Source organism: Podarcis erhardii (assembly GCF_964252035.2).
Source record: "Podarcis erhardii genome assembly, chromosome: 11".
Taxonomy (NCBI): Eukaryota; Metazoa; Chordata; class Lepidosauria; order Squamata; family Lacertidae; genus Podarcis; species Podarcis erhardii.
In genome coordinates, this window is record NC_138501.1 from 52,452,235 (window position 1) to 52,477,808 (window position 25,574).

The 25,574-nt window shown below is 45.2% G+C and overlaps 1 protein-coding gene across 6 annotated transcripts in view; it reads right to left on the reverse strand.

Annotated features, from left to right (window-relative positions):
- The window catches only part of KIAA1328, a 213,248-nt gene that overhangs the window by 10,462 nt on the left and 177,212 nt on the right, over positions 1-25,574 (reverse strand). For all 6 annotated transcript variants that reach the window (XM_081881502.1, XM_081881499.1, XM_081881500.1 and 3 more), the window contains 2 exons: positions 24,353-24,522; positions 17,490-17,598 (listed from right to left, as the gene is read on the reverse strand). In XM_081881502.1, coding sequence (XP_081737628.1) covers positions 17,490-17,598; positions 24,353-24,522 — 279 coding nt within the window. The remainder of the gene's footprint in view (positions 1-17,489; positions 17,599-24,352; positions 24,523-25,574) is intronic.

The following is a 25,574-nucleotide window of genomic DNA, read 5'->3' on the forward strand; positions in this document are numbered from 1 at the left end:
CCGTCTTCATAAAGCCTATTATCAGCATTCCCGCTGCCCCCCATTTGGGGGGGGGTGGAATAGGAATACATTTGTGGAATATGTATTACTTGCTTTGGACCAACATTTCACGTAGGCTCACCCCAAGCTGGAATGAGAAAGACGCCAACTTCCCAATTGTAAACTTCTATGGTTCTGAAGTTGGAGTGTCAATGCTGCCTGGAGGTTAGTTTCCCCACCCAGCTGCCCCAAAGACCCATTTAATTAGCAAAGAGTCTTAGCTCCACATTTCTGACATACGGAGGCCTCCAAGAAAACATGACTCAAGCCAATCCAAAATGAATGTGACCCTTCCGTGCCCATAGGAAGAGAGAACAAAAGACTGCGAAGGCTGCAGGCCGTGAAATTAAAATGTTCACAGATACAGTGAAGTAACAATGCCATGTTACGGGGGGGGGGGGGAGAGACGTCTTGGAGGTTTAAGTGCACAGCGAGAACGAGAGAAATAATTTATGGGACAAACAGAAGGAAAAATGGAAATTTCTCACTGCGGATTTCTACTCCCAGGGGCTCCTGGAGGGCAGTCCTGGAACTTCATATCCAGGGCAGGATTCCGGAACAGAAAGCCATGTTTGGTCTGTGCTCTGTGACACCTTTTCTCTGAACGCTGCCCCTGCACATGCCAAGGATTTGATCTCCCACAGCTTGGAAAAGTGGGGGCGCCCACATGGTTGACCAACAGTTTTCCAGTGAGTGGAAACATCAACTGAATGCCACCAAGGTGGAAACAACCCATAGAGGATGCGCTGTAAGCCCCCCAGGAGGTGGAGACTTCCCCAGCACCATACAGTGTTTTTAAGCCAGTGTGATAATGAGATAGAAGAAAGCTGCCTAGATCAGTGTTTCCCAACCTTTTTTGGGCAAAGGCACACTTGTTTCATGAAAAAAATCTCGAGGCACACCACCATTAGAAAATGTTTAAAAAATTAACTCTGTGCCTATATTGACTATATATAAAGTAACTCTCTTTAATAGGAATCAAATAAACACAAAGAAAGTATTTTATAATTACTTTATTATGAAATAGTAAGTAAACAGAAATATGAAAAATTATAAAATACTTTATTCAGTGCGCAACCTGGGCCACAGCCCCCCCTTCCTCCCGACCCAAATATTGTCTCTGTCGGGAAGCACTTTAAAATGACTGGCTGATTCCAAAAAGCCCCCCCCCCCTTCCCACCAACAGCAAGCAGATGGGAAATTCCTGGGCCCCCGAAAGCAAGATCGTCCTTCAAACTACACCCCGCCCCGCAATCACCTTGGGTGCAACTTCCGTAATGCTTGTGCAAACCTCCTTTTCCTGGCCGTTTTGCCCGTCTAAACGGCGCGCCTCTCCCCCTCCCGCATCAGTGACACCAGTGACAAAAAGGCAGCCCCTGGAAGCTGGCAGTCATGTTCGGCTCGCTCGCACGCACGCACGGCGGAGGGAGGCAGGCGGGCGGGCGGCTGCCCCCTTTGGCTCCGAGGCAGCTAAGCGCCACCGTCCACCCCCCCCGTCCGTTTCCGTGATCGGAGCCCAAGCATGCGCACGGGGGGGAAGGAGGGCGCGGGGTGGGTGGAGGCGCTTCCCTACTTCTCTCTCTCTCTCTCTCGCTCGCTCTGCTGCTCCTGCCGCCCGGGAAGGAATTATGCACCGCGCGCAGAGATTCCTGCGGGCGGGCGCCGCGATCCACAGACACTCCCCCGCCCAGCTTAAGAACGAGCATGTCCCCCCCCCATATTTTTTTGTTTTGTTTTCTAGGCGTCCGTGCAGATTGCGTTCTCCTCCTCCTCCTCCTCGCACGGAGCCAGAGGGCTCCTCCGCTTCCCAGCCCAGCCTCTTCTCTCCTTTGCAGTTCGACGGGGGGGGGGGGAGATGGCGCCGTGTCCTACTTCAGAGTGAGTGTGTGTGGCCAGCGCCAGCGAGGAGACCCAAGTTAGTCAGAGGCTTTCCGCGGGGCGGAGGCAGAGAGAGAGAGAGAGACACCGAGGAGTGCGCTCTTCCGACGGAGCTCCCGACCCACAAGCAAGGCGGCTCCGGCGTCCCCACAAGCGCACACACAAAACACGCCCGCGGCCAGAGACGCGTCTGCCCGCACAAGCCTTAGTGACTCCCACGGCACACCAGGCAACGTCTCGCGGCACACTAGTGTGCCGCGGAACACCGGTTGGGAAACACTGGCCTAGATGTGCCCCCTACCCCCTCGGAAACAAACAATGCCCCCAACGTCCAGAAACACAAAGTCCTATCAAGACAGAAATAGACATCTAAGGTGCACCAATGCTTTTTCTGGGAAGATGAAGGATTTGGAGAAAATGGCAGAGGGACTACCTCTTGGGACTTATGGAACAGTGAAGTGATTTTGGGCACAAATGAAGGGTCCTGCAAGAGAATTGATATGTTGTAAACTGCTTAAAAGCCTGCTTTGGTATTAAGTGATATAGAAATTGAGCAATAAGATGATGATGATGATGATGATGATGATGATGATGATGATGATGCTGGGAAGTTGCACCTGATGACCTTCTGGATAAAATGCTGCCTGCATGATACAGTGTTTGTCAGCAAACCTCTGGATTCCTACAAATTCCATCATTTAAAAAGGTTTGCTGACAAACACTGTATCATGCAGGCAGCGTTTTATTTCCTCAAGTGAGAAGATCTCTGGGCTAATAAATTGCAGTGCCGCTCATAAGTTATGATGCCGCTGAAATGAGATTGACAGGCACACGCGCCGTCTGCAAAATGCATTTACTGTGTCCAACTGCAGGGGAATGGGATTAGAATGCAGCCCCCAACCCTTTGCCCAAAACAGCGGGAGAAGGGCAGGAAGCGAGTTCCAAACGCAGACAAAGAGAGAACTCCTGGCAATGTGAGGTGTAGGCAGAACTCATCCTGCTGGAAAATCACCCGAAAGAGAGTCGGTCTAACAGTGCAAAGGTCATTTCTGACAAGGCATGTTTTTCACACCCTATTGATCCAAGACAGCACATAAGGGGGAAGAAAACACACCGCTGAAATGTGCCCGTGTTCTGTCTGCTACACATTTAATAAAATCTGCAGGGCTCCGAGCTTATTACATTCTTCAAACTTTTACTCATTTCATCCCAGTGATTTCATTAAGTTAGATGGCGACATCTTTATTAAAAAAATAATCAAAATTGAAATGTTTCAATAAACCCAATTTTGGTTTTAAGTAGTAAAAGATGATTCAATGCAGACGAAGCAAAAATGAAAGTTAAAAAGTACAATAGCATTAGAGTGTTTGAAAACCTCTTCTTTAAAAAAAAAGGAGGAAGAAGACTTTTAAGAAAGCCCCAAAGGAAATAAGGGGCTTTTTGGAGGTTGGTGTTTCTATTCATTGACCCTGCTGAGAAAAAAGAACAAATTTCACACACGCACACACCTTAACAAGTTACTCTTGCTAACTATTCTAGGCATGCATGCATCAAAATCTTGCCAAGTTTATAAGACGGAAAGAAGCAAAGGAGCTGAGGAAAAGAACACAGGTAATTCGGCATCAAGCAGAAACCGCAGGAGCAACAGCAGTGCCAGGAAAACGCATGATATTTGTGCAAATAATAAAATCTGTTCCAAATCCACCCAAATAACCAACTTTCAATCCCTTTCCTTTCAGTCTCAGGGGGCGTGGGGAACCAGCTTGTGTAGTGTTTTGTATTAAATTAGCAAGCACAAAAAATACATCAAGCCACCTTAGTTAATGAGAAAGGGTGAGGAGAGGAGAGGCAAAAGAACAACTATGGTACAGTGGATGTAACACAGTGTTGGAAACACCCAGTTCCGGAGCAGGCATCACGCAGAGACTGCCAAAATGCAACACATAACCACTGCCTCTCTCTATGTGTTATATGGAGAGAGAGAGAGAGAGAGAGAGAGAGAGAGAGAGAGAGAGAGACCCAGTTTGCACGTCAAGGTAAACCACAGTTAATGGCTTACTATGAATGAGCAGATAGATCTTGCTTTGGTTCCTGCTCTAGCACGAGTGAGAGCAAAAATATTTCGGAGAACCAGAACAGCAGCAACCGTCATTAATTCATGCCCCCAAAGCCAAGTCTAGACTGCCCTGTCCTGGTCTCTGATCCATAATTGACTTCTGACTTCTGCTCAATGATTGAAACTAAGACCTTCACGTTGAATCTATGGACTAACATGAACTTGTCTCTACTCATAAACTCTTATCTCTAATGTATTATTGTGTTATACATATCTTCATGAGTTTGTAATCTCTTGTTAGAGATTGTAATCTCTATTTGAGTTTATAATCCTTGTCGGGATACATACTTTTGAATGGATCAGTTTTTTGTTAAAATTGACTTTTGATTAGCGAGTAGGGACCACTCCCACTATTGAAAGTTACATTGGCCTGAGTTCTTGGTGTGCTTTTTTCTTGGTATATTTAATAACAAGAACTCCAACTTAGTTAAAGTCTAGACTGCCAACAGCATGTGCGAAGCCCGCATTTCCTCCAAGGCAACAGAGATTTGGCCTATCCAAGTAGCATAAAGTCTGGCAGAAATGAGGTTGTGAAATGAAGTGTACTATTTAAGGTAGCAGGTGGCGGGGCATACATGTTATGTTCCTCGACGTTAAAACAAAGCTAACCTCTCCACGAACAGAAAGTCATTGCAGCAAAGGAGGCAGCTGGACCTCTGCTAGGACAGCAGCAACCAAGATGGTGCCCTCCAGCTGTTGGGATGAGGATGCTCATCAATCCTGACCGTTGGCCTGTTGGCTTGGGCTGAAGGGAGCTGGACTCCTGACAACATCTGGCCGACAGCACATTTGCTACCCCTATGCAAGTGCGGGGTGTTTTTCTGGGGAGGGGGTATACAATGGAGAGCATTCAAAAATGGTGTACCCCACCTCTGTAGTCTGAAGTAGCATGGGCCACTCCATCCCTTCCTAAATCTGCCACCTCATCCTGCAAAACTAGGAGACAGACAAGGCAACTTATGAAACTGAGACCTGGTTTACACGTTTACATGCATACAGGTAAAGTGTGACTGATGAAACACATGGAATAAGACAGGTATACGGTATACCTGACTACACTGGGGAGTCAAGACTGGCTGCAGTTTTCATTTGCACCCTTTGTAGCAATTGCCAACCAATATTTGACACGACCTGAAATCGCATAGTCTGAGAAATGTACTCATTGGGTGAAAGTTTTGAGCAGGGTGTCAGATTTAGGGGGAAATGGCAGAGGCATCTTGTGGGGGAAATGGATGCTTTCAGCTTAAAGAAAAACGATAATGTGATAAATGGTGTGGGTGGGTGTAGAATGATGCATCAAGACAGCAAAAGATAGGAAGGAATGAAAGCATGGGCAGTTTATTTTTCACACTTGGAACATACACAAGGCGACCCACACCATACCATTCAGTCTAAGGTTTAAAATGTTAACATTGTTCTCTGGATTTCAGACATGCTGCTAGAGGTAAAGGTGAAGGTACCCCTGACCATTAGGTTCAGTCGCGGACAACTCTGGGGTTGCGCGCTCATCTCGCTCTCTAGGCCGAGGGAGCCGGTGTTTGTCCACAGACAGCTTCCGGGTCATGTGGCCAGTATGACTAAGCCGCTTCTGGCAAACCAGTGCAGCACACGGAAACGCCGTTTACCTTCCCGCCAGAGTGGTACCTATTTATCTACTTGCATTTTGACGTGATTTCGAACTGCTAGGTTGGCAGGAGCAGGGACCGAGCAACGGGAGCTCACCCCATAGCGGGGATTCGAACTGCCGACCTTCTGATTGGCAAGTCCTAGGCTCTGTGGTTTAACCCACAGCACCACCCGCGTCCCTGCTGCTAGAGGTAGGTGAGCATTAAACTGTATTGTCTCAAGACCTCAACTAGATCAAGGGCTTGTCCTGTTGAAACAAATATAAAATGAATGACCAGAACTATACTATACTTAAAGTGGGTGGTTGGATGCTTGGCGTCAGTGCAGGGAAAGCAACGTATGGATTTTGCAGGGCACTGCAGATGTGCGTTTTGCAACAACTGATTTGTTCATGTAACAGCTTAATAATAATATTTTCTCAGGTAAGTGCAGTTTCTGCCCCTCTACAATCCTCCAACATGGCTGTTTCATGCACCTTTTATCTTCAGACCTGGAAGTGGAGACAAGGCCCATTTTAGGCCCTTATCCAGGCTCAGCGTAAGAACATGCAGTGATATAAGAGCAACTTTGGGCATGGAAAGAGATATGGGGGCACAACTGAGGGAAAGGGATTGATGTGATTCATAATCTGCTTTAAGAGTCACTGAAGGGGAGTCCCAGAAAAGTAAAAAGCCTGCGACAATTAGGGTGTACGTGCCGAATCCTTTTCCAACGCTGTGTCAAATCACTGCAACAAATGCAAAAGGGGAAACTCTGCTATTTTATTTTATTTTTAAAACATTTTTTAGGCACTGTAGCACTGCTTAAGCCAACAGGAACATGAACAGGGGGGAGAATCATGTAAGATGCTTGTTTCAGACTTGCTGCATTTCTGAGGGGTTAACAAACCACCAGAGTTATCAAGAAAAGGAGTGCAAATGGCCAGTGAACTTAGCCCTAGAGCTCCTTGCTTCTCTTCACTAAGAAACACCCATCCCTGCTCCTTCCACCTTGTCCACCATCTTTTTTTCTGTCCATTAATGTTTCTGGGACCATTCTGCTCCCTGACTCTATCCACTGCTCTATAACTCATTCAACATGCCTTGGTGACAAGACTCCTGGATCCTTCCCCAAGCCCTGTAATAAAATCTGAGAAGTTCTGCATTTGGCGTGTTTTTTTTAAACCCACCACAGGATTAGATACAATTTGGACCTGGGGAAAGTGGCGCGGGAGAATCTCCGAGCCCGACATCGAACAATGCAGCTCTTCCAAAGAAGCAGCCCTAAAAAGAGTTAAGCCAGCTCTCTAATGTGATTTGCACTTTATTTTCCCCGGCTTATTCTTAGTTTCAAAACCGTAATCAACTTATTGTCACACCACTGAGTGACGGAAACCTTGCCAAACTACTTCAAAAATTGACAAGGTTTCAGTTGCACTCAACAATCCCAGAAGACACATCCACTCATTTTAATATAAAATCCTATCAGAGTCGCATAGCTGAATAGCGGAGAAAAAAATGAAAAAAAAAGTTTAAAGGACAAGTAGCTGAAAGAGAGCTCTCCCCTCCCAATTCTCCTTCCAACCACACACCAGCAAAGTTTGGAAAAAGAGATGATCAAAAAGACTCAATGATCCAATGCTAGATTAATGCAAATATCTGCCTGCAAGCAAGTGTACTATTTGATTAAACTGGCATACATCAAGTACAATTAGAAAGGTTATTTATAACTAAGAAATACATAATTCTGTATTTTAATGAGGGTGACAATTACAGCCGACAGTTGCTAATTAACATTAATCCATTTGCACTGGGAGTCAGGGCGTTCCTGGCAGGATTTCACATTCTCGGCAATGGACACAATCCGTTGCGTCAAGCTGGTAATGGTGGGTGGCCCCTGAGATGAGCAAGTTGCCATCTTAAGCACAAAAGACACCTCGCTACACTGTGCCCAATTAATTCCAAAGCCTTCATTGCCCACATGGAACATCATGGCTTCTTTTTGCTGTTGCCTTATAAATGGAGGCTGGATTTTCACGCTCCCTGTAGATTTGTTGAGTTTCAGGTCACATTACAAGGAAAGCGAGAGCCAATTTTATTTCCTAAGCCAGCCATGGGTTTATGAACAGTTCTGAATGGTCCAAAGGAGGTTTGAAGCACTGCTTCCTTCTCTCATTGAAGGAGACCAGGAAATCTCTTGCTGGGAGCGCTCATACCTTAGTGCTTTGTGATTTTCGAAGGGAGCCTTTTCAGAAAAGCTCAAGCTTAGAAAATGCTGCGTGCACACCTTGAACCCATGCTCCAACAACGTGCCAACACTGCATGTGACCACCATCACTCCAGTCCACTCTTGGTTTATTTGACCCTGATTCGAAGGATCAAATGGGGCGAGGTTCAAATACCAGTCTCTGTTACATGTGGAAGTTAATGGTGATGGAAACCTGCAAATGCTGTCTAAAGCAGCGGTTCTCAACCTGTGGGTCCCCAGATGTTGTTGGACTACAACTCCCATCATCCCTGATGATGGCCTTGCTAGCTAGGGGTGATGGGGACCTACAGGTTGAGAAAGGCTGGTCTAAAGGGTGACTCGCATTTTTTCTTGAAACAGCTTCCATGAGGGACAGCACCACCACCATTTCTGATGCGGACTAATTGTATATGGAGTGATTTTAATGGAGAACTAGGCTCCCTTTGAAATGCCAGGCTCATCAGAATAGGACCGTTGGCCCTCCCTGCTTCTCTTGCAAGACATGGATGGTTCAAATTTTATAGTGTTGCAATGCCTGGCTTGCCTTGTGACTGGAAGAACTTGCTCACCCATCTTTGCTCCCGGAAGAATCTGGTGGCAGCTGTAGCCACGAACACCTTCTGTCTATCAGACAAGCTGGCTGCATCTCTGGCCTGGAACAATGATCTGGCAACTTTCATTTATGCCTCGGTAATCTTGTGGACTATGCATGGCTTCCCTTGAGAAGCTTTGACTGGGAGGAAAACAGGGCTGCACACCACAGGACCCCGATCCAATCCCCAGCAACTCCAAGGCTGAGCCAGGAAACACTTCTCCCTGAAATCCTAGGAGCTGCTGTCAGGCAGTGAAAGGACTGACCGGGTACAAGGTAGTTTCCTATGCTTATCTTCTTCCTTTCCAGGCCACCTATTAAGATATAGGTACAGGAAGGAACATTGTGCTCTGGGTTCCATCTTTATATGGAACACCATCAGTGAAAGTCTGGAGAACATAAAAGCAGTCCTTAATGAGAGAGGCCTTTGATGAGTGATAGGGCAACCGCTCTGATCTTCATTCTAGCTTGTTTTAACCTATTTTTTTTTTCCAAAAAACAAAAAACCTGTTTCTGCTCACAGGGCCTGCATTTTATATTGTATTCTGTATCTTTATATTTATTTGGTGTGATTTACGTGGAATTGAGCTACAGGAAAAACAGTACATAAATATGATACATAAATAATGAGGGCACTTATACAGTCAGATGGAGACAATGAAAGGGCAGAAATTCAAAGAGAAAAGCAGAATAAAAATCAAATATTTAAGATGATCTTGGAAGGATGAAGAGGAAACATCAACGGGTGTCCTGAAAACGGCACAAGCAGCAATGGCTTTGTACCATGGAGAGAGGCTTTAGTTAAACATTCAAAGGACATCTTAAATTTAAGAGCAGCTCAGCAGCAGAGGAGCAAACTGTTTGCAGGGCTTGCAGAATCTTTTGCCTTAGAAACTGGAGGCACTGCAAAGGCAGGAGTTTCTCTTTCCCCAGCGAACCCTTTTTGACTTGCAACTTGTCCATCACGTGCTCTCGTTGCAAAGCACCCTTCCACACTAGGACAAATCCAGGCCTCTTTCTCTTTCACCCGCCACCCTACTTAGTGCGAGGGAATAGAGAACTCATTCTGCACTCCCTATGGTGACCGAAGGAACTCACTGCCGGGGATGACTGTGCAAACCTCCCTCAGGGAAGGTAAGTAATCCCATTATTTATGATCTCACTAAGGAAACCCAACCAACAGTTTGAAAACTGCTGGGTTAAGGTGCATGAAAAAGGGTTGGCTGAGTTGTGCCAGTGTGCCACCGTCAGGAAACTACAGGCCATGCCAGCTCCAAATAGGAACTTTAGGTGGTTGGGCATGGCTAGTGGTGTATTTTATTCTCTGCAACTTGAATAAGCTACGAAATAAGTGAAGGCACCATGAACTTGTCTAAATCCAGATCGCAAACTTTTGGAGCTGTTGGGTTGCCCGGCATGAAACTTTTGAATGCAGACCACCCATAGATCTCCGAATAACGGGCAAGGAGTTGGGCTAGTTTGCTTGAAAAATCCAGCACAATACAATCCCTAATTGTCACTCCATTTCCTAGCAAAAGTTACAGGCAGTTTCCCATTTGGGGAACAATCCACCAGGAAGTTCTCCTGTGGGTCTGGACCAGAGATCTTGGGTGCCACTGTCCATTTCTATTGGTTTGTGGCTGTGTATCAACATAAATGAATTCATTTCCACAGGAAACCTTTGAGGAAAAGGGGCCACCAAGAAGCTACTGACCATTTGGGTTTTCTTCCTGAAATGGGATCATGGCACAGGTTAAGGTGGTGGCAGCAAGGGAGGTGTGGACGCTCGGATTTCTACAAAGTACCCTATAATGCACCATTTACAAAGTGCTGTAAATTCCATATTTATTTTGCGAGCGCAAGATAGATAGCTTATTTCTGCATACAGAGGTTGCCGGCTAAAATCAGGATAAGCAGTATTAATGTCCTATGGTCAGTATTATTGAACCTCCAAAGCAATAAACTACGAGTCGATAAATATTACATTTGCAACATAGTTAACATTCTCCTACTGTCTCTGGCACTTATTACACATTGTAACCGCAAGTCTACAATACATTATTCATATTTGGGGTGTCACTGAGTGATGGATTGCTGTAAGAGAGGCTGTCCTTTAAATAAATCAACAAATAAAAATGCAAATGTTAACATTTTCAGCCACAACTTTTCCCCATCTTGAATGGGGGGAATGAAAATTTCACATTATATCGACAGCAAGCAGAGAGAACAATTAACAACCTACACAGTGAATAAGAGAGATTAATTTGCCAATGTCTGCTTTTATCACTCGCATACGGAACTATATTGGACTTTTCATGATGTTAGTTCTCCTAAGGGAAAAAAAGGGGGGGACTTATCTCCTCCCCTATTCAGAACTTAATTCACCATCTTCCCCCTCACAAATCTTTTCTCCTCAAAACGTTTAGAAATTAGATCACCCCTCCCCCTTTAATATTAAAATTTTGACTGAGAAAGGGCACTTCTCCTGAAGTTTCCACTTAACGAAAGATGTCTGAAGAATGCAAGAAGCCATGTCAAAAAGCAGAAAACAGTTCCCCGAGACGACGAAATCTCAAAAGCTGTTGCCGTTCTAGGCACAGCTAATTCATATTTTTATTTACTACAAAGCGTTCAGTTCAAAGGATCCAGCATGATAATATGGCACTGTGGACTTATTCAATATACAGCTCTGGGCATTGCATTTTACATCAAATATTAATTTGTTTAAAAGTCCCCAAATGCACATCTACCTGATCGGAGATGTGCTGGGCAAATCATGCCATTCCTCCTAACAGCCCCCAAACACAAATTTGCACAACGTAATTTGTTTTTCTAAAAACTCCAAAGGATGCAGCCGTTGCGGATCTCTCCGACGATAGTGTCTCTGAGTTATTACTTAATATGTGCGCTACAGGAATGTGCAAGGACGGGCTCTTCATTGCAACGTGAGCCAAGTTGACTGCAAAGATAAAACTTTTGGTCAGGGGGAAGGCAGGCAAACCGCAGGAGGAATCCTGCCACTCCAGGCCCTGGATGCCTGATATTAACCAATCCATTTGGTCTGGGATGGCAAAAGATGATGCGGGGGTCACGGGGGCCAAAAATCGGAGGGGAAGGCAGCAGCTTACTTTTATTCTGTTTCAGTTGTTTGCCCTCATACTCTTAAGCTATTTAAATATGACTTAATACTCCTCAGGAGTGGGACACCAGCAGCTTGACTTCTCCATCCTTGAGGGACACCACTGGCCAGGCCGTGGCAGTGAAGCAGATGTGCCCAGAGGCAAGAGCTGGCAGAAGATGTGCTCCCCATCACTGCCCTATTGTGGCCACTGCGTAGGACCACGACATACTGTATTTTTCACTCTATAAGATGCACCAGACCAGAAGACGCACCTAGTTTTTGGAGGAGGAAAACAAGAAAAAAAATATTCTGAATCCCAGAAGCCAGAGCAGCAAGAGGGATCGCTGCGCAGTGAAAGCAGCAATCCCTCTTGCTGTTCTGGCTTCTGAGATAGCTGCGCAGCCTGCATTCGCTCCATAAGACACACACACACACATTTCTCCTTACTTTTTAGGAGGGAGAAAGTGAGTCTTATAGAGCAAAAAATACGGTAAGTAGTTTGACCAAGATCATTACAAAAGTAACCATAAAAAGTGGCTTGCCACTGTAAAATGAGAAAGTCAACTGTTTAGAACAGGGGTCAGCAAACTTTTTCAGCGGGAGGCTGGTCCACTGTCCCTCAGACCTTGTGGGGGCCGGACTATATTTTGAAGGAAAAAAATGATGCAAGAGCACCACAAGCCCCGGTGGCTGCTTACCTGTGTCTTGCGAGCAGCAGGGGCTAGCAGCGGGGGGTCGATGAGCGGCGTGTGGAAGGGCTCCGGAGAGGGGCTACTTAAAATGGCGGCCGCTCAAGCGCTGCTGCTGCTGCTGGCACTAACAAAGAACAGCCCCCTTCCTCCTCTAGGCAAGGTGGGGAGAAGCCAGGAGGAGGGAGGAAGGAGGTGCTGCCACCGTGTGAGGGAGAGGGAAAGAATGTGTGAGCATGTGATCCATGTGGCGATTCCCGGACCATCCATTGGCTGGATCCAGAAAGCAACTGGGCCTGATCCAGCCTACGGACCTTAGTTTGCCCACCCATGGTTTAGAACAGCATGTGATGGCTGATGGGAGATATAGTTCAAAACATCTAGAGGGTACCAAGTTGGGAAAGGTGACTGAGAAGAAGTTGTAGCTACCGCTTCTCCTTTACCTTCTGGGCAAGATGGCACCACCGTGGTGACAGCTGGAGAAGGGAAGGAGGGAAGAAGAGGCCACTACTGGGAGCTGGACGATGACAGCTCACCCAGGCTGCTCCTTTCTTTTCCATTCCCCGCAGGGCGGTTCAACAGGTACAGCTGACTTCTCACAGATCTGCATCTTTTGCTTTGACATCGCCCTGCCCAGCTCCCTTCAAGTATTCCTGATTTCTGCTTGCCTTCCCAAATCAGTCTCAGGAGAGGAGAGGAAAACGGAAAGAGATTTAGGTAGGTGGGGATGGGGGATTTGTTTCTCCAGAGCCTCTCGCCCCAAAAATTACCAGCAGTGATTACCTGGCCACAGAAAAGTTAAAGAAATGGTGTGTGTGGGGGGGGGGAGGTAACACAGTATGTGCATGCCATAAACACGTGTGAAGCAAACAGACAGAGCAGAAAGTGTCTCTGCACATCTGCTACTGGGAAACTGGTGCTAGTAATACAGGGAGCACTAAGTTGAGAGCACTTTGAGTGATGGAAATCTGCCAGTGGCTGCAGGGACCCAGCACTGGCACCCACCTGTCTTCTCCTCCCTGCCTCCAATGCTTCTTTGATGGCATTTATTTGGTCACTGTGAGACCAGGATTCTGGACCAGATGGTCCATTGGCCTGATCCAGCCCAGGATGCTGGGCAGCCCAGGATACTGTACTGTACAGTGGACGTTTGGGTTGCGAACGTGATCCGTGCGGGACGCATGTTCGCAACCCGTGCCTGCGCATGTTGCGATTCAGCGCTTCTGCGCATGTGCAAAGCGCGATTTAGTGCTTGTGCGCATGGACGACCGCCAAAACTCGGAAGTAACCCATTCTGGTACTTCTGGGTTTCAGCAGTCCACAACCCGAAAAAACACAACCTGAAGCATCTATAACCCAAGCTATGACTGTACAAATTCATTCCTTTTGCTTTGTCCCTCCTCTGTTTGGGAGACCAAGCTCATCTGTCCATCTCCCCAACCTGCTCTTCCCCGACCCCCTCTTGACGGCTTCCCACATGGCCACAGTGAGAACACGATGCTGGAGTAGATTGGCCACTGGCCTGATCCAGCAGGCTCTTCTTACTTTCTTATATTAAGAATCAATTCCTACGAAAGCGAAGGCAGCTTCTGTCGCTGATGCTTGCCAACGCTTTGCATGAAACCTGGCTTGGCTCTACTTGCAAGAAGTTTAAATAGCCAGAAGTAATTACATATACTGCAAACTCAATTGGTTTTCTGCCTGCCGCTCTCCTTCTCCCTCTCCTTCTCCCCCGCCCCACAGCCCTCCTGTTAAGGCTCAAGTTTTGTTCAGCAAGTTTCAGCCCCAAACAAAGCAAACCATTAGGGTTAAACCGTTAACTGTGGATTCTAACAAACATGCTGACAGATCTTTAACTTTAGTGGCACACCAGCAGCTATAATTCTCCATATTGATTAATTTAGTTAGTTAAACCTGCAATCTAAGCTTATAACCCATTCAGTGATAAATTGAGACTGACCTGCTGCCCAAGCAGGTTTCGTGGATGAAGAATAGGATTGGGTTTAGGTCTCCCACAGAAATACTTGTCCATTTACCATTTTCAATTAGAGAAGCCCATGAGTAAGGGAAAGCAAAACAAGGCTCTTTAACCTGGTCAATTATACTAACACGCTGCACCAAAAGGGACGGTGGGAGGGGCGAGAAGGGAGAAAGAAAAAGCACACTCAAAGGGAAGGCAGAGAAGATTCGGGAAGAGCAGGCACCACACTGGACAATCATTTATTGTTGTTATTATTATTTAGCACAAGATGTAGAAAGGTCTGAAACCAATTTAAACACAAGAATGTAGCTGGACAGGATAGCAGGCCATGAGGTCATCAGCTGGGCTCTGAATTCCTCCAGGTCTCTCTGCCCCTGGCCGAGAAAGTAGGAATGAGTTCAAGGGTAAGACAGAAGCTCACCGCTCAACTTTTACCTGCTACGAAGCAAAAACCAAAAACAAACCTCTCTCCTTCATCATCAGCACCAATACCAGAGTAATCTACCCAGCCAGGAGAAGACGGTGGAGAAAAGCTCTGTGTCCTGGCCACATATGTTTTCAGGACTGCAGCACAGTGTGTTCCCTCTCCTGATGGGGGATGACCAAGGTGGACAGACAGAAGGAGAAAAGCACACTGGTACTCAAGACCCCAGAAGGATCCTGCCTACTCAGCCTGCCTATATATGGGTAGACATTAGGAGCTATGGTGACATATTTTGTGTTGAAATGAATGTTTCAAATCTAGCACAGTCTCCTAGTCTATGGCAGGGGTCAGGAATGCCACATTTGGCCCACCACCATTTTTGCCATGCCAGGGAATGCTGCGACTGGGCCCAAAAGGGGTTGCATAGCCCCTTGCAAGGTGCTTTGAAGACCCAGCTATCAGCAGGTGTGGGGGGCTTCAAAGTGCAGCGTTGGGCTTTCTGCAAGCACCAAGGATCGGCTGGTTGTCAGCACTTCAAGAAAGCTTTGCACAGCTGAAACCCGGGCAAGCTACAACCAGATTGTCAAGCAGGCATCACATCAGGGAAGTTTTTCAGAAAATGAATGGCCACAATGGATCCTGATACAAGCATGAAGAGAAAGCCAGTCCATGAACAGTCAAGGACTAGGGGGACTCCCTTGCTATAGTATTCAGTTTGGCACCAATGTATGCAGCCAAAAGGGACAAATCGGAAAGCGTTCCCAGCCTACAGGCCTCTTTGGATCTAGGTTGGCGAAACAACCTTTTGCATTGTTCATGAAGGAAGGAGTTGCGAATTCTCCAGAAGATACTTACCCTTTCAATCACCCTCTTGATCAAGGAAAAAGTAAGTTTCTGTTGTACAAGTTTGTCAGTCAGAGCCTTTAACCTACTCCTAAAATGCTTGAGTGCTCAGCCATTCTGTGCAAACACTGGATGGGATGACTGAACAGGTAGAGACATTCCACTACTGAACCCCTTTACAATCTATGTTAACATGCTCTGTTTTAAGTCTTCTTTCACAAGACAGAATCCAGCAATATCCAAAGTCAATAGGCTGTGCATTAAAAACACTAACAGGGAAGCTGATTTTGTAAAGGCGGGGGGGATTTTCAGATACAGTGGTGCCCCGCAAGACGAATGCCTCACAAGACGGAAAACCCGCTAGACGAAAGGGTTTTCCGTTTTGGAGGTGCTTCGCAAAACGAATTTCCTATGGGCTTGCTTCGCAAGACGAAAATGTCTTGCGAGTTCCTGCAGGGTTTTTTTCCTCCCCCCCCCTTTTTCTAAGCCGCTAAGCCACTTATCTGCTTATCTGATAAGCCGATAAGCCACTAAAAGCCGCTAATAGCGCTAATAGCACTAATCCGCTAAGCCGTCAATGGGCTTGCTTCACAAGACGAAAAAACCGCTAGACGAAGAGACTCGCGGAACGGATTAATTTCGTCTTGTGAGGCACCACTGTACTACAAAACTTGAATCCATTTTGGCCCAATGCGAGGGCCCAGCACAGTATGGTTTAAAAATGGGCTCTGGAACAGTTGCTCACATTTTTTGCATGAGTTCCTGAACTCTCCCAGTAGTTAAGTTTTTCAGAAGCCTGCACCTTAAGAGAACAGGCCCCTCTCAATGGTGGTGGCCACATGTATGGAACTCCTTGGCATGTATCAATTCAATTGACACCTGCTTCAATGGCTTTAAGGAACCAGGTTACACACCCCTGAATTACCTTGTCAGCCATAAGCAGAGTCCAGTGTTACATGTGCACCAATGCTGAACAGGATTTGAAACCAGGGTTTAAAATAACCATGCAAACCCCAGTCTAGGAGGAAAGACAGTTGGGTTGGGCAGATGTAATGGTGAGCCATGATTTGAAACTGGCAAGTGATTTATGTCCAAAGAGAAAGTGAAGGATGGAGCACCATCTCCCTAGTCTGTTTCCAGATTTGCAAAGAGGCAGAATAACATAGCAAACACACTGGGTCAAAGGGTCCCTGCTCCAAACTGGAAGTGCCCACATCTCTTGCCATCAGCACCCCCCATTTTAAGCTGACCATTTGATGTCCAAAGCTAGGATTCGTTTTCAAACCGGGCTGAGATTTTCATATAATACATTCTCAGCGTTGAGAAGACCAAAGTAAAGGCAATTGCTGTTATTAACCTTATTAGCCCAGAAGAAAAACAACTCTGCTTTTATCCTTCTGTAGTTCTTCACAAGAGCAATATTGCCATTTAAGGTTTCTGAAGGTGACTTATCAGAACTGCTGACTTAATGTGATTTTGTTGCTTGCCGTTAAACAGCAAAATAACATTTGTATAAAATGGCTTAAAAGAAACACATCATGATAAAATGTGGTGCAATTTGGTGGGAGCGAGGGCAATGACACTGGGAGGATTAAAAAACTTAAAGTGGACTTTGAAGGGAAAGAAAGGTCTAAACACAGTGAACACCATCCCTTTAAATTATTTACAAATGTATTAAATGTGTCAGGACTTATAACTTAAAAATACTTTCCCCCTCTCAGGCTCTAAGTAAAAATTAAAGCATTAGAACTTGGCATATTCCTGCATTTCTTATTCTAACAAGCAATTTAAGGCTTACTATAAATGTCACAGGATATGGCAGTTCTAAGTTTATATTATCCAGCTTGAGCAAAACATGAAATATCACAGAAACTCAGCTGCTTCCCCTCGTATCTGGGCGAATTTGATGGTTGCGTCTGAGGAATCTTAAACCAGAGATTACCAGTCATCTTACCGTGAGGTGTCATGCTGGATTGGGGAGGTGGCCGCAGTTACAAGCTCTTTTCTGCTGCCTGTCAGTCCGGGAGATGTAGCCGCATCCTTCCGGGAGGCTGAACTCATCCCTGCAGAACACGATGGAAGACAATTACAATGGGCGTTAGAGGCCGAAAAAGTTCTGGACAGCCTTTCTTGCATTATTTCAGAACGCAGGGCCCAAGTGCCGTGCTACTCCTCAGGGAACTTTCTATATGGTGAATCGGCAGCCAAAGGAGTCGTTACTGTTGACAGGTATGGAGTGGAATATATATTTTCAGGGCCGCCTGGAGTCATAATTGCATAATACACCACCCACAACAGACTTTGTGTCAGCACTGTGGTTTTAGCAAGTGACGGGCTCCCATCCCCTAGTGATCATCCGGCCAATCCTCGCAAACATCACCCCCAGATCACCAGCATTCTCCGGAAACCAGCAGAGAATTCTCAGTGCTATTTTAAATATGCACAGTTATTCTCAAAAGCACAAAGAACTGTCTCCTCTACATTCTGCTTTTATTCTGAGGCAGACTCATTTCTTTTGCAATGCCAAAGCCTCGTATTAGCTGGACATCTGCAGCGTAGAAACCAATCTTGAAATCAACCCACAGGGAAAATGAATGGAGGAAAGGGCCACTTTCTTTGAGAAGCATATTGTGTATACAGAAGACTAGAAGACGTTAGAATCTGTTCACAAAGCACATATAGAAAACATGTGAAATAAGGCAATAACTTGCCTAGAAATGGGTCTGAAAGAGATGTTTTCTCTGGGAACCAGGTTTGTACATACTTAATTTGGACGCTTTAATTAAGAGCTGTGGTACATCACAGTAAAAGCTGGGCTCTCGGGAGAGGGAATGAGCGAAAAGGGCCTTGCTCAGAACTAGCTGGAGATGTTCGGGATTGGACCTTCTTCAGGGTCACATCTTTCCCTCCTCCCCCTTTTTTGGAGGGGGAGGAGAGGCCAGAATTATTTTCCTTATTAGTGAGATTGTGGGGAAGTCTGAGCACATTTTTTTGCATGCAGAATGTCCAAAGTCAATCCCTGGTATTTTTCTAAGTAGGGTGAGGAAAAGCTCCTGGCCAAAGCCGTCCAGAGTTTCAGATGTAAATGTAAATACTGATCTAGGCGGAACAATGGTCTGCCTCAGAATTACACAGTTTCTTATGATTTGTGGACCAGCTGTCTTTGACATTCTCAATGCTGTTATCAATAGTTGGTGGAGTTCCCGAGGCAACTACAATGACTTGGAAGAGAATTAAGCTAGGCATCAAGGGACTGAAGTTATTTCATTTCAATAGTTTGATTATAATCTCCAGATGACAACTCTAGGACAATACTCTCTAAAGCAGTGGTTTCTAACTGGGGGTCCATGTAACTCACCCAGCGGGGCTGCGGCAACATTCACATAATGAATACTTCCAAAGAGATATCATTTTTTTCAAAAGTAGGGTGTCTGTGGATTGGCTTTTGAAAAACAGGGGGTCTGCATTAAAGAGCTAATTGGGAACCACTGCTCTAAAGCATAATTGTGCAAATCCTTTCTCCTGTTGCTTCTGGTTATGAAGTTTAAACTTGAATTTGAAGCTGGTTGCCACAACAGAGGACCAAGAAAGGAAACACCTCAGCCTAACTTTAACCTAAATAGCTTCCATGCAAAGCCTTCCTAGAAATTAATAAGAGTACCTAGTTTTCTGGTCATGAAATGTGCTGCAACAGATAAATGTAAACAGCATCCACAAATATAAAGGAGCTGGACCAGTTCCATCATTTGCAAATGATTCCCCATTAAGGAGGGTGCAAAGGCATTGCATCATACTGGCAAAGTGGTCTTGCTGTTTGGGAGTGCCTTACAAGACTGGAGTTTTGATTTTTTTAAGCAAAAACTGGTGGGCAGCCAACACATGGGATAGTTTAAAGTAGGCTTTGATGTCCTACTCCTGTAGACAGTGCAGGAAATGGGACTTTCTACTAAAGCGGCTGGTTCCACGTGGTAGTGGCAAGAGTAAAGTGGTCACCAAAGTGTGCAAACTGCCCCTTAAAGGGTGGTGGGATGACCTAGGGGGTGCTAAAGAGGTAAAGGGGCAGCAGGGGGTGTTAGGAAGCAAAGGTGTGGCGGGGGGGGGGGTTGGGCCCTGGAACTGTAAATGACCAGACTTTGAAAAGCTGGTGTTACTGGATTAAGTTCACCATTTAAAAAAAAATTAATTAAACTAAATAGTTTTAATTGGAGTTTGAACAAATGTGCAATTAATTGTTAACATTTTGAATTTTACTGTGTTATTATCTTCCTTAGTGGGTCGTGCAAACAGCTCTTCTGAATAATGCCTTTTATAGTTTGGGGAAGGGGGCACAGGGGATGAGATTATGGAAACACAGGAGCAGTGGCCAAAAAAGCTCAGGGGCTTCTGCTCTAGTAAATTAAAGGAGCCCTGGTGTACTAAGCACACGCAGCCCGAGGAGGACAAACAGCCAGCGGTTGAATCCTTTATTGACAAAGCGTTCACTTACAGTCGCTTCTAAGGTGCACAGAACATGCAGAAACGCTTCTGGAGACTTAAGGAGCTGGCATCATGTCCCCAGACTGGTGTTCCGAGCAGCAGCGTGACCACGCCTCTACCCAAAATTAAGTACCTTCATCTGATGGAGCACGCACAAGCAACCTTTGACTTCCCCTACACAGAAGATGCCACTGAGCCTGTCTTTTTAAGCCCTTCCTGGTCCTGGGAGTATAGCGGGGAAGGGGATTCTACTGGACCCTCATCTCAGGCATCGCCTCCTCCTCCAGCCCTGGCTCCTGGCTCATTGGAGGCACGAAACCCCATAAATCGCTGGTCCCTTCCTGTGGATCAGCCTTGGGTCCCGCGGCCTCCACCACACAAACCTTGGAGACCTGCTAGTCCTGGGCATTTGGGGAGACCCAATCTTAAAAAGCATAGACATCACCTTGCCAACAAAGGTCCATATAGTTAAAGCTATGTTTTTTCCAGTAGTGATGTATGGAAGTGAGAGCTGGACCATAAAGAAGGCTGATCGCCAAAGAATTGATGCTTTTGAATTATGGTGCTGGAGGAGAATCAAGAGTCCCATGGACTGCAAGAAGATCAAACCTCTCCATTCTGAAGGAAATCAGCCCTGAGTGCTCACTGGAAGGACAGATCCTGAAGCTGAGGCTCCAAGACTTTGGCCACCTCATGAGAAGAGAAGACTCCCTGGAAAAGACCCTGATGTTGGGAAAGATGGAGGGCACAAGGAGAAGGGGACGACAGAGGAAGAGATGATGGGACAGTGTTCTCGAAGCTACGGACATGAGTTTGACCAAACTGCGGGAGGCAGTGGAAGACAAGAGTGCCTGGTGTGCTCTGGTCCATGGGGTCACGATGAGTCGGACACGACTAAATGACTAAACAACAACAACAAACCAAGTTCTTCTGAAGTTAAGAGAAGCTGTGCAACTGCAGTGCCCTGTGCTCTGAGCAGAGCCTTCAATGGCCAGCATCCTAATGCAGGTGAGGGAGGCAATCTGTTAATTACTACAAATCACTTGACTGCCAAGCCAGCGCTTATCAGCCTGTAATTTCCCCCCACCAAATTGCTAAAAAAAGAGAGAAAAACCTGCAGAGAAACAAAGAGGGGAGCATGGAGAGCCAGAAGACAGGGCCAAACTCCTCAAGGCGTTTTTCATTCTCGGGGAAGCCCACAGAAGAGTCCTAAGAACAATGGGGGAAGTGGGCATCAATTCTATTATGAGGCATTTAAAGGAAGAAGGGGAGGGTGGGAAAAAGAAAGAAATGAAATAATGATGGTTTAAAAAAAAAGAAAAGGAAAGGGAAAGGGAAAAAAGGGCAAAAGAAAAAAGAAAAAAAGAAATCCATCAGTGAAAATTGCCCCTGAAAACTTCACAGAATTGTAACGGCTTTCTCTCGCTTAAATTGATTGGTGTAGCAACGTTATGAGATGACTATTAGAATTCATTGCGCGCCACAGAAAGAGCTGAAATGTCAGCAGACTATACAGCAAAAGTAATGGGTCCTGAACTCCTGTTAGTCAAAAATGATTTTGTTTCAAATTAGAAATTGATTTCTTTTGGACACAAGCCCTTTGCCGGCTTCCAACTTTTGTAGCTGAGCCTTGGAAGAGATTAACCTCACCCTCTGTTCGGGTCCCCCTCTGATGATACCCTTTCAAAAGTTTCTTCGCCGCGAATGCTTTTTTAATGCGGACGCGGTCTTAACCAATAACACAGGTTGTTTGTTCCTAGGAGAGCTGAACCACATTCTGCCTTTCTTTTTATTTTTCTGCTGACACAAATCGCAAACTCGTTGACAAGTTTAAAAGGAAAGGAAAGGAAAGAGAGAGAGGAAAGGGGGGGGGGCAAAGCCAGCTCATAAGCGAAGCAAAGATTATGTTAGGCTCTGCAGCCAAGCACAAGACTGCTCCAATTTCTTTCCCCTTTGCTTCGAAAGAAAGAGTGCTTTGGCCCACTCCTTAAGTGGACACACTAAGTGAAGAGCAGAACAGATGTGGGCTATAAAGGAGTCCTTGGGCTAGAAAATTTCTGGCAGTAGAGGGAGATTGCATCATGAAAAGCCAGACATGCACGCCGATTTCTTTTTGCTGGAAATTAAAGCAAATCTCCTATCCCCACCAGGCAACCATTTTCTGTACTTTTGTACTACTGGGCCAGCACGGCAACTATTAAGTTTTCAATCAGATTCCTTCCTGCCCTATCTCAAGGGCTCATGGAAGGATACATGCTATTCCTAATACCTATTTATTTCATTTATGAATCGCTTCCTATGGAGAGGGTCATGGGTTCATTGGGAAGAGGATTTCTGCACTGCAGGGGGTTGGGACTAGTTGACCCTTCCAACTCTACAATTCTGTGATTCTATTTCGGAACTATTTCACAATCAAGAACATGGATGATAATAACATCCACAATAAAATACATATTAACAATTTTGTATATAGATTCATGGATAGCTCAGCTGGTAAGAGCATGGTGCTGATAACACCAAGGCTGCAGGTTCGATCCCCGTAATGGACAGCTGCATTGCAGGGGGGTTGGACTAGATGACCCTCAGGGTCCCTTCCAACTCTATGATCCCAAAACCATTAACACGATTTCATATATAAAAACAATTGAGACAATTTTTAATGACCTTTGTGTTGATGTGTGCATTTTATGAATTGTTACCGAGGATGAAGGGAGGGATATAAATAAAACTAACAATGACAATGACGATCTCTGTTCATTTTACCCTGACATTCACCTGTGCAGAAGACAAAATAAAAAAATTCCTTCCAGTAGCACCTTAAAGACCAACTGAGTTAGTTCTAGGTATGAGCTTTCGTGTGCATGCACACTTCTTCATACCTAGAACTAACTCAGTTGGTCTTTAAGGTGCTACTGGAAGGAATTTTTTTATTTTGTTTTGACCATGGCAGACCAACACGGCTACCTATCTGTAACTGTGCAGAAGAATGATATTAAAAGGTAGATTAAGGCTCACTCTGAGATTACTGGGCCAGCTGCTGAGAAGACTGACTCAGAAGCTCTTAACGTTTATGACATAACTGAACTGTTAGTTAAAAGATAGCAAAGGAAGGAAGCACAGCAACACAATTTAGTTATGGAAGCCACAGGTAAAGTCCGAGCAAGCTCAGGATTGAGGGAAATTAAGAAGGAAAGTTTAATACTCTCTTAGCCATGGCTGTGGCAAGAAATCACCTATCTGAACCGGCTTTGTTTTTGGCATTTCAAGAGAACACTCCCCGCGGCAGCTATTTACAGAAGCTGTGCATGTAAAATGCATTCACACAGAGAACAATTTGACTGTGCCAACCCAGCCATGGGCATGGCAAATTTGGGGTGGCAGGTGGCAGGATGGCTACTCACCCTGAAAAAAAACCTCCTATCCAGTGGGAGGAGCATCTTGTTAACTTAATGTCCTACAGTCCACTCTGGCAAATATTATGCTCACTCAATGGATGTGGTGGGTGGATGTGTGCTTATTAATAGAATAATAATCTTCTAAGTTACTACATGGAACCTGGAACTTCATGTTGAAGACATCACATGGTGCCAGGTATGAAATACATTGTGAGAAAGTAGTATGGAATTTTTGAGGGCTCTGCATCCTTTATTTCTTACATGGGACAACTGAGGAATGGAAGATGGTGAAGTTTAAAACAGCTAAGTTTTTTCGTTCAGTGTCTCTACCTTTTCGCTGGGCTCATACATTGGCAGAAGTCTGAGTAAAGCAGGAATGGAGGGGCACTGAGAACTGTTTCAAAACAAAACATCCAACAAGCCAGTTTTAACAAGGAGAAATAGCAGAGATGCGTATAGCCCAGAAGTTAACACCACAAAGCTAACACAACAGAGCTTTTTCCAAATCCCTTCTCGCTGTACTGAAGCCTTGTTTTAAAGTGCAACTCTCCTCAAACACCTGCCCATTGTTTAAAATCACCGATTCCTCCCTCCACACCTGCTTTATTCAAACCTCTGCTGTTATTTAAAACCATTATTTCCCTATCCTGTTGTGCAGCTCCCTCTGTTTTTACTCCCCTCCCATGCCCTACTTCAAGCAAACCCAGGATTGGGATGCAGCACTAAAAAATCCTGCATGATGACAGCCTTACATTTCTATGTATATAGGAAGATATGTTGTGTGTACATGTTATTTTGTAATCTGCTTAAGTTACTGTTTCAATTATGAAACTGCATGTAAATATATTAAATAAAGCAGGAGCAACAAAGACAGTAGAGGATGTGGTGAAGGTTTGCTGGTTGGTGCGGGTGACTTGCCCTTTGGGGATATCGGGGTGCACCTCACCTCTTCTCGGTCTGACAGTCTCCTTCTTTGTGTGCACTCCAAAGCATTCATCGTCTGCATGGGCACTGAAGCCAACACTTTTCTTCCCTCCGCTGCTTCCTGGTGTGTTGCAGCCTCTCCCAGAAGCTGACGTTTTTGAAAGGCAATCTTCACAGCTGAGCTTCGGAGAACTGGAAGAGGGGAAAAGAATATGGGTGTCACATTTCGGTCTTCTCCCTCACTTTCTTTCAAGCTAACAGTATATTAGCATATAAAAGCATTAAAATATATTTGACCCACCAAAACAGCTTCCTTATCTTCCAGACAAAAGAAGCCTGACTCCCTCCTTGGCAATCTTTACAAAACTTTAGTTTATGGTTGCCATCAATTGTGATTTTAATTAATTTTTATAATGTTTTTATAATGTTGCACTGTTTTAGTGTTGTTAGCCGCCCTGAGCCCGGCTTTGGCCGGGGAGGGCGGGATATGAATAAATTTTATTATTATTATTATTATTATTATTATTATTATTATTATTATTATTAAGTGCCGCAAGACCAGAAAATTTACTTGTACACACTCTTGAATACCTGGATGCTATTTTTACCTTCCAGAGGCAACCAGGTGAATGGCTACTTGCAGGCCTCTTCAAAGTACTTAGCTCCTGTTATTTGTTTATTTTTGTTATTATTATTTTTTGGGGGGGGGGTTATTTTGTACTCCTGCAAGCCTTTGGGTTCCTGTGAGCATGCTGATAGCTCCCCTCTTCTTTCTCAGTGACCTTGTTTTGGTGACAAACCCATCAACAGTCAGTGGCTAAGTTCACTATTAAAAGGAGAGACAAGACTTCCAAGATCATACTGCTAGAACGTACCATGTAGACCAACACCTGCCCTAACTTCAGGTGTGATGCACAGGAATAATGAGTATGCCCCCCTCCTTGAGATTACTCTAAGATATGGGGCTGAATAGGTATCCCAGTTGTCTCCTGGGAAAACGTAAAAAGCGTTTCCAGTGCAATGAAAAGATTGGAGGAGCTCTCTTTCACCCAGGAGTTTCAGCACAATTAGCATCGTTTAAAAGATATTTAAGAAGCCAGTCGTTATTTGGGTGCCTTCTGGGTTTCCAGGGTAAAGATTTAATTAGAATTGATAGCCCTGTTTTCTGAAGAGGGCGACCTTTGACTTGCAAAATTAGTGGGAGGAAGTTACTTTGCTGGAACACTCAAATGGCTTCTCTTGAC